This window comes from Octopus bimaculoides, chromosome 3, assembly GCF_046866305.1.
Source record: "Octopus bimaculoides isolate indiv1 chromosome 3, ASM4686630v1, whole genome shotgun sequence".
NCBI classification, from domain to species: Eukaryota; Metazoa; Mollusca; class Cephalopoda; order Octopoda; family Octopodidae; genus Octopus; species Octopus bimaculoides.
Genome location: NC_142930.1, coordinates 70,576,523 through 70,587,050, shown reverse-complemented (window position 1 = coordinate 70,587,050; position 10,528 = coordinate 70,576,523). Strand labels below are relative to the sequence as shown.

At 32.8% G+C, this 10,528-nt stretch overlaps 2 protein-coding genes across 2 annotated transcripts in view; both read left to right on the top strand.

Annotated features, from left to right (window-relative positions):
- The first annotated feature begins 1,555 nt into the window (after positions 1–1,555).
- LOC149136581 (E-selectin-like) lies at positions 1,556–5,555 on the top strand. The gene has a single exon (XM_089349206.1). It carries the CDS (start codon positions 1,789–1,791, stop codon positions 3,280–3,282), a length of 1,494 nt encoding a protein of 497 aa, XP_089205332.1. The 5' UTR covers positions 1,556–1,788; the 3' UTR covers positions 3,283–5,555.
- A 205-nt stretch (positions 5,556–5,760) lies between these two features.
- The window catches only part of LOC149136580 (sushi, von Willebrand factor type A, EGF and pentraxin domain-containing protein 1-like), a 9,690-nt gene continuing 4,922 nt past the window's right edge, over positions 5,761–10,528 (top strand). Inside the window, 1 exon segment of the mRNA XM_089348377.1 lies at positions 5,761–9,208. Within this exon segment, the coding sequence (XP_089204503.1) occupies positions 7,796–9,208 (1,413 nt within the window). The 5' untranslated portion in view covers positions 5,761–7,795.

The following is a 10,528-nucleotide window of genomic DNA, read 5'->3' as shown; positions in this document are numbered from 1 at the left end:
ATTATGTACCGTTTAAAAACGATGTTTAGTAACAGATTCTTTTCTGAATCTATTGAGTTGAGGGTTTTTTTGTTTGTTTATTTTTTGTTTGTTTATTTTTGTTTTTGTTTTTTTTTAATCGAATCGATACATTTTCGTTTTTGCAGAAGCGTGTATATATCTAAACAAAAATAAGCTAAGAAGATATCTCAGAATGGACATCTGATATTGTTTGAGACAGATCCAGCTAGTTTCCTTGAATGATTCCAAAGCCAGGAAACCAAAAGAAGCCGTATTATGTGTGTGTGTGTGTATATGTGTGTGTGTGCGCGCGTGCGCGTGTGTGTGCGTGTGCGTATGTGTGTATGTCTTGGTGTTTGTATCTGTTCCCCACTACTGTTTAACAACTAGTGTTGGCTTGTTCACGTCTCCGTAACTTCGCTAGTCTGTGATGTGTGGGTTGATAGGATAAGAACCAAGCTTAAAAATATAAGTACTTGAGTCGACGCAACCTAATGATTGAAACAAGTGACATACATACATACACACACATACATACATACATACATACATACATACATACATACACATACATACACACATACATACATACATACATACATACATACATACATACATACATACGGTCGCACATATTACTATTGGAACAACAGGATACATAACAACCTCTCTGGAGTAAAGTATGGTTAATCTTGAGATCTTGGGGAGAGCATGCAAATCCTTAATTTATATGTTACAAATGATCACGATATCCGGGACAATAAAAAAATCTGAAAGATCTTCGTGAGATGTAAAGGGTGACGGTTACAAAAAGCTGTTTTCACAACCTTGCTAACATGTAAGTGGCTGGTCAAGATTTACTCAAAATTAAAAGGCTAAAGAGAACGTACTTACCTACCTACCTACCTACACACATACATACATACATACATACATACATACATACGTACATACATACATACATACGTACGTACGTACGTACATACATTCTTCACGGTGGTGCACCAGCATGACCGCAGCCACTTGGCTGAAACACATAAATAAATAAATACATACGTACATGCATACATACATACGCACGTATGTGCATACATATATATATATATATATATATATATATATATATATATATATATATATATATATATATATATATATATATACATATATGCATGCATACATGCTTGCATATATGCATACATACATACATACGCACACACAAACACACACACACACAACACACACACACAACACATACATACGTACATATCTACGTACATACATACACACGCACATACATACATACATACATACATACATACATACATACACACATACACACATACAAACATACATACATACATACATACATACATACATACATACATACATACATATACAGTATTCTATGTAGTACTGTATATATATTATGTCTATGAAATTACACAAAATATCAAGTATACAAATTATTTAATATAATGTTATCATTTTTCATAGTTTGTAATTTGTGCTTATTATGTACTCAGTTTGATATTTAGTCTGGACATGTTAACTTTCTATACATTCTAAAGGAGTGGGTGTGTCTTTATTTTCTCAATCAAAAAGGTGTCAAATTCAAACTGAAAATATAAATATGTTTTTTCTCAGAACTACTTATGCGCTCCTGGGCACCTGTGTTATCTCGAGTATAAAAGGCTCACTGAGCATACACAAAAAACATAACGAACTCACAGGTGTGAACACAGCGACCTTATCTTCGCAAAGAAGTTTAGCAACAAAATTGAGAGAATGATATCCAGAACATTTTATTTCCTTTTCTTAATTATATTAACAGTGAAGAGTGAAAATAATACCTTTGGAAATGTTATGAAAAAGATCGTATCTGAATACAGTAATTCTACTTCAACCAAAAACAACTATGCTCCGTGGTTTTTTGAACAAATGATAAAAATCCTAAACTGTGGTCCTTTACCGAAATTGAACAACAGTCGAATACAATATACTTTGAAATGGGAAGAAGAAAAAATATACCTGCAACAAAAATGCAACCGCTATTTTGAAGCAAGCGTAGAGAATACGGCCGATATTATTTGTTGGAATGGTAAATGGATGTATGAAGATAAAAAATGTAAGTTAATAACCTGCCCCATTTTTCATAAACCTGCACACAGTTTCATGATAAATGTTGCATACACATATAACTCTGTTATTCACTTTTCCTGCCTATTTGGTTATTTTTTGCGAGGAAACAATTCAATACAGTGTCAAGAAACTAAACAGTGGTCGTCTCCACCACCAGTTTGTGAAACTATCAAATGTCTCCCGCCGCATCCACCCAAACATGGAAGTGCAAACAACACAAATGAAGTTGAAATTAACGAAACAATTTCTTTCAGTTGCTTAAAACCATATAATCTGAAAGGTGAATCTGTATTAACTTGTCTTCAAGACGGTAGCTGGAACTTCCCGACACCTGTTTGCACTTTGAGTTGCTTTGTACCTGAAATTGCTGGTAGAGTTGTGACTATTTCTGAAGGTATAATTTTAAAACCCAGAACAACATTAATCAATGAAGGAGGAAAAGTGATATATTCTTGCAAACGATCCTTCATTCCTGTCGCGTTTGGTGTCGTTCAATGCTTGTCGGGTAAATGGTACCCAGACATACAGTGCAGGAAAACGTGTAAAGTTGAGAAACGAAACGGATTAAATTTTATTTTGTCACGTAATTCTTCAGTTATTGAATATAGTTGTCCAGTTGGAGAAACATTGTTGGGAGATTCAGAAAGAACCTGTTTAGAAAATGGGACGTGGAGTGGAAAACTTCCAGCCTGTGTAAAGAACTGCCAATTGTTACAGGAGTTTGGCATATATAGCTACCGAAATTCAGACACTTTGCAATATCTTCCGTTTGGCAGCACAGTTCCAGAAAATACGAACATTACTTATTCTTGTCAATCCCCAAATTTAAAGAAATTGAACGAGAGCGTAATGTGTCATAAAGGTATATTGACCCCAACACCACGCTGTAGAATAAAAAATATTCGAGTGGATGATAGCAACTATCTTATCTACAAGAATATTTCAACAAATTTCTATGTTTGTGGAACAAACATTGATTGCAAATATTTTGGTTACCGCCAGTACTCTTCTTGTGTGAGTAGAAATTGCAATTATTACCAATATAAGTGCGTCGATGTGGATTTTAACACTACAACATCAGAAATATATGCTAAAGAAAACTATGCAAGTTGTTGTACTTTGAGGTGTTATAATCACTGATAATTACTAATATTAAACTACTTTCCGTTTGAAACTGTCCCCTTTATGCACAAATTATTGTTTCTGCATATGCGTTAAATGACATGTTTCCACATCTTATCTGCATAGCTATGACGATGTAATAGAAACATTCCTACTTTGTTTTTCCAAGAGCTTTCTTAGGATGCTTTCTCTTTTGGTATTTGCATAACTAACTGGAAACAATTCTATAATTCAAAGAATGTTCAGTCTTTAAAATTAAATGTATTCTCCTTGATTTTGCTTCTATTAACGTTTCCTTTTCCATTACGCACATTTTATTACACATTCTGTTATCTCGATAAATGCTTTTTCGGGAGATATTCCTAAAACCAAGAACTTATTTAGTAAGTAGTTCACAACGTGTTTATGTGTAATAGACACACAAATTGACAGTGCTCACTGATAATATCCCCCCCACCGGACTGCTCCCACTGCACCACAAACAATACCAACCCTAACGCTGAGGCTAATACTAAATATAATTCCTGGTTAAACTCAGATAATCATAACCCCACAAACCCCACTTCACTACCCTCTAGAAATCTATGCAGCTGTAGATGCTCCATCTCCTTTCCCTTGAAAAGCAAATGCCTCACAAGAAATGCAATACATAAGTATGTGGTCACCACGGATGATTCCAAGAATGTTTATATCAGCACTAGCACCACCACCTTCAAGGCCAGAATCATTAACCATTATTCTGGCTTTAAATTTCAAGCGAAAACTAATACTACCTCTTTATTTAGGCTCATTCATTTCATAACTTGAAAATTAACGCAGTTGTATATAGTTTAATGTGGTCCATTCTTACTCATGCCAAACCGTAAAACGGTTATAGCAACAAATGCGATCTCTGCATCGCAGAAGTCTTATCTGTTATGCAATGCAGCAACTGTTTTAATGAACGAAGCTACTTTATTCTTAATTGCCGACACAAATTATGTAATACCTTCTTAAGTTACAAATAATACTACCTTCCGATATAATTCCCTACCAATCTTCCTACATCCGCGTCACTTGAACTTCTTCAATGTATTTATAACATATTCTTTTTAAAGCTATTTTCATACATTTCTCTAACATTGTGATCTCTTTATAGCTTCCTGTTTACATGTGGTAATAATCATGCGCGTACGCGCGCGTGTTTACCAAAGCTGATCCTACGGGCACTCTTTGAGTGTACGCATATACTCGCGAGTATGCACATGCGTGAAGTAGTAAGCGATCAACTTTAGCTACGTGAACTATGTTCGCCTTTAAAGAATACAACCTTCAACTCTTATCTCCCTCTTTTTCCCCCTCTTCTTCTTTCCTAACAACTCCATTCAATACTCACACTCAAATTTTTGATTTCTTCCTTTCCTTTTTTCTTATTCTTGGCCATTTCATCTCTTCTAAAAAATGTTTGTGCACAAATGTTTACGCATCAGTGCACCAAAGTATCTGTTTACTGGAGACACAGTAAAATGGCCTTAGCTTAATATTCTCAAAGACCTTTCTCTAAAGTCAGCATCCGTCTATCACCCCGACTCTTCCTTCGCCTCTTATTATCTTTCTTTTCTAACAACTTTAGACAATTCCCCACTCCCAAATTTTTAACCTCTTTCTTCACTTTTCTTACTTACTGACCCTCCTATTTCTTCAAACATTTCTTTCTATTTTATCTGTTTTTCTTTTTTTTTTTTTTGGTTTGGTGGTGGATTACTCTGTTCTTCCGGCTTCACCTCTCATTTCAAATTATGTTTTCGGAGTGATAAGTTGGGATTACTTACCGACAATGTAATTTTCATATAATTAAGGTATCTTGGATCTGATGAGTAGCTAGCTGAATACCCCTCTTTGAGTAATGATTACATCAGAAGATATATATATATATATAAAAACAAATAGTAAATGAGTATATGCATATATACGTACAGGTATGTGCATACCGACATCCACCTGTATGTATAGGTGCATATCTGGGTACAGGACATTGCAAACAAACGTAGACGAGAACACACGAGCCACATAGAGAACATTCTACTTCATCAGCTACCCACGTTTTAACACCGGCGTTTCGACGAGCTTATATATATATACACGCACATACATATATATACTTCAGCAATTTAACTACACACGTGCTGCTGGCGATTTCCTTTCCTTCTTTGAACTCTTCCCTTATTCCTTTCCGACTAAGACGTATGCTTGAAACGTCAGACTCACTCTTTTCACCGACTGTCAAGCAAATAAATTTCTTGTGCACATCCTCCTCTTGTTCGTTAATTTTCTTCGGTTATTTGAATCGATTTATATATATATGTATGTATATATATATATATATATATATATATATATATATATATATATATATATATATATATATATATATATATATATATATATATATATATATATATATATATACATACATACATCAAAATAAGCAACAAGGATATTCAAGGTTAATGCAGTACGATCGTTTCATGCGACACCATTTATTTAAGTAATGTGAACATTACATTAAATATAAAATGCAGAGCAATCCTCAGCTGCACAAAGATATAGAAAATTTACTGAAATTTCATTTCAGTAGAAGGACATATTATTGTAACTACATTTAAACACTCCAAGTGGGAAGGAAGAATACAAAAAACCATTTTGACTTAGCCAGACCATACAGGCTAGTAATTAATTCCAAGCAAATTTTAACTGTCTCTGAATTTTTTTTTTTTTTTCATCTTATCAGACTTAATGATTTAAAGCTTAAGAGGGCACCAGCCTTTTCCTTATAAGGAAAGGGAAAGTGTAAACAATATACATGGATATAGTTATAAAGATTCTTTAGGTTTTAGAGACACACTATTATAAGTTGGGGGCGGAGGGGTTCACTACTTGCAGACCAGTTTATAATGTAGCAGGGGAAGTTTAACATAAGGCACCCAGGTCAAAAGTATATAAAATAAAGTTTCTATATATGTACAGATACAGTATGTGTTTATTTATAGTTTTCATTAATCAGAAAAATGTATCAGTATTGTTTTACATATACTAAGTATGGAAACTTTGAGATACCAATATTAGCTTAATTAATATGTGAATAATAGTAATGTGACTAATCAATACATTCAGTATGCAAAAACCATGAAGTAGTGTTAATTTAAAAAGCTTTGGTAAAATACATTTAGACTTATTTATACCAATATAAAGAAACATAGATAAGATGTGAAGTTAAAAAGTTGTTTTTTTATATATATTGGACTAAAAATTATTTTAAATTATTTTAAAATTAAAATTAAAGCTAATATATCTAATGTTATTTAAAGAACACATGAGAGATAAAATTTATTTCATAACTACTATAAAAGAATTGATACATAGGATTTACATGGTTTATAATGATGGACTCATTAATGTTTAAGAAACTGGTGAAATGAATGATTGGAATTAACATAGAATATAATGGTGAAAATTAAAACTTATATGTCTAATATCATATTTAATGGACACATAAGATATAAAATTTATTTTATAACTAATGTAAAGAATTGATACATAAAGATTTACATGATTTATAATGATGGACACATCAAGGTTTAAGAAACTGGTAAAGTGAATGATTGGAATTAACATAGAATTATAGTGGTGAAAATTAACTTATATATCTAATATCATTTAAAGGACACATAAGAGATAAAATTTATTTTATTATTTTATGCAGAGTATGTGAAGTACTTTCACATAATTTTGCTATTTTATGTACTGTGTAACGCCTGTCAGTTTTTCTTTGTTTTCAATTGAAATATTAGTGAGTGGGACGAAAACGTTGCCTACACGAACATTACAAAAGCGTGCACTATGTATAAAAACTTGACCTGTAATAATGCAAAAGATCTATCTATCTATCTTACATATGTATGTATATTGCATGCATACATACATACGCACATACAAACACACGCACATACAAACACACACACACACACACACACGGCACACACGCACACTCACATACATACATACATACATACATACATATACAGTATTCTATGTAGTACTGTATATATATTATGTCAATGAAATTACACAAAATATCAAGTATACAAATTATTTAATATAATGTTATCATTTTTCATAGTTTGTAATTTGTGCTTATTATGTACTCAGTTTGATATTTAGTCTGGACATATTAATATTCTATACTATCTAAAAGTATCCATATGGGTGTATCCATATCTATTCAATTAGAGCGGTGTCAAATTCAAAACGGAAATGTAAGTATGTTTTCCTCATAACTACTTATACACTCCCGTTCACATGCGTTATCTCGAGTATAAAGTTGCATTGAACATTCACTGAAAACAACGAAATAGCAAGTGTGAACACAGCGACCTCATCTTCACGGACAAGTTTAGCAACAAAATTGAGAGAATGATATCCAGAACATTTTTATTTCCTTTTCATAATTATATTAACAGTGAAGAGCGAAAATAATACATTTGGAAATGTTATGCAAAAATTCGTGTCGGAATACAGTAATTTGACTACAGCCGAAAGCAACTACGCTCCGTGGTTTTTTGAACAAATGATAAAAATCCTAAACTGTGGTCCTTTACCGATATTAAAGAACAGTCGGATACATTATATTATGAAATGGGAAGAAGAAAAAATACACCTGCAACAAAAGTGCAACCGCTATTTTGAAGCAAGCGTAGAGAATACGGCCGATATTATTTGTTGGAATGGTAAATGGATGTATGAAGATAAAAAATGTAAGTTAATAACATGCCCCATTTTTCATAAACCTGCACACAGTTTTATGATAAATGTTGCATACACATATAACTCTGTTATTCACTTTTCCTGCCTTTCTGGTTATTTTTTGCGAGGAAACAATTCAATACGGTGTCAAGAAAGTAAACAGTGGTCGTCTCTCCCGCCAGTTTGTGAAATTGTCAAATGTCTTGCACCGCACCCACCCAAACATGGCAATATAAACAATACAAATGAAATTAAAGCTAACGAAACAATTTCTTTCAGTTGCTTAAAACCATATAATCTGAAAGGTGAATCTGTATTAACTTGTCTTCAAGACGGTAGCTGGAACTTCCCGACACCTGTTTGCACTTTGAGTTGCTTTGTACCTGAAATTGCTGGTAGAGTTGTGACTATTTCTGAAGGTATAATTTTAAAACCCAGAACAACATTAATCAATGAAGGAGGAAAAGTGATATATTCTTGCAAACGATCCTTCATTCCTGTCGCGTTTGGTGTCGTTCAATGCTTGTCGGGTAAATGGTACCCAGACATACAGTGCAGGAAAACGTGTAAAGTTGAGAAACGAAACGGATTAAATTTTATTTTGTCACGTAATTCTTCAGTTATTGAATATAGTTGTCCAGTTGGAGAAACATTGTTGGGAGATTCAGAAAGAACCTGTTTAGAAAATGGGACGTGGAGTGGAAAACTTCCAGCCTGTGTAAAGAACTGCCAATTGTTACAGGAGTTTGGCATATATAGCTACCGAAATTCAGACACTTTGCAATATCTTCCGTTTGGCAGCACAGTTCCAGAAAATACGAACATTACTTATTCTTGTCAATCCCCAAATTTAAAGAAATTGAACGAGAGCGTAATGTGTCATAAAGGTATATTGACCCCAACACCACGCTGTAGAATAAAAAATATTCGAGTGGATGATAGCAACTATCTTATCTACAAGAATATTTCAACAAATTTCTATGTTTGTGGAACAAACATTGATTGCAAATATTTTGGTTACCGCCAGTACTCTTCTTGTGTGAGTAGAAATTGCAATTATTACCAATATAAGTGCGTCGATGTGGATTTTAACACTACAACATCAGAAATATATGCTAAAGAAAACTATGCAAGTTGTTGTACTTTGAGGTGTTATAATCACTGATAATTACTAATATTAAACTACTTTCCGTTTGAAACTGTCCCCTTTATGCACAAATTATTGTTTCTGCATATGCGTTAAATGACATTTTTCCACATCTTATCTGCATAGCTATGACGATGTAATAGAAACATTCCTACTTTGTTTTTCCAAGAGCTTTCTTAGGATGCTTTCTCTTTTGGTATTTGCATAACTAACTGGAAACAATTCTATAATTCAAAGAATGTTCAGTCTTTAAAATTAAATGTATTCTCCTTGATGTTGCTTCTATTAATGTTTCCTTTTCCATTACGCACATTTTATTACACATTCTGTTACACATTCTGTTATCTCGATAAATGCTTTTTCGAACCATGTTAAGAGTTTTAAATGTCAAAAATAACAACAAAGTGACCAGATATCTTCAGGATAGTCATGCGCAAAAGGCTAATGCTTACTTATTTTTTCACAGGAATTTCAGTTGGTAAAAAACTTACTAGATAAGATGGATTCGGACCACACATTCATATAAGAAGTATCTACGTAATGTAAACATTAGTTTGTTAAAAAAAAGTAAGAGGGAATACCGAGGGAGTAATGGGGGAGGTATTAGCTAATCAAAACTTTGGAAAAAGTTATTAAGGATTTGAAAAATAGACGGTTATGTGTTTTGAGGGAAATTATGCAATCATTTAAGAGAATATATAGACGGATAGGAGTTGTGAAGGACATTATGTAATTAGTGTAAGATATTGTGAAGACGTTAAGTAGAAAGATTGAATTAAAGAGAAAAGATAAGAGATAGGGAGAGATAAGATAAAAAATTTTAAAGTAAAAATATAGAGAAAAATAAATTTATTGGGGGAAAGAATAACGAAATAAAATTTTAGTTAATTGAAAGAAATTATAAAAAACAATGAGTGATAAGGATAAAGTATATGTGCAGATTTTAATATTTTAAAGTTATGGCTAAGAAAGATTATGCTATGTTGTATACTTAGGTAATTCTAAAGTATGAGTTTAATTAAAGGTTCACTTGTAAAGAGGCTTATATCTTCATTGATTATGATCAATTAATAGTGGAGAATATACATGCAAAATAAATGTTGAAGATACAGCTCTATCGTTCGATTATGAAGAAACTTTTTCGTTACTTTTTTTTTATCTCTATAGAGATTAAGGTGTCGGCAACGCATAGAATAAACACGACACTTAGATTACAGAGGCAACACACATAGAAATAAACAAACCGAGCCTCAACAGAAAAGATGAATGGAAAAATAACACCCCCACCGCCACACTACACAACACGACGACTAAAGGCAGAAAGGGAAAAAAAGA

What these genes read in the sequence shown, in the direction of transcription:
- LOC149136581 (XM_089349206.1), top strand. Translation starts at nt 1,789, where the DNA reads ATGATATCCAGAACATTTTATTTCCTTTTCTTAATTATATTAACAGTG.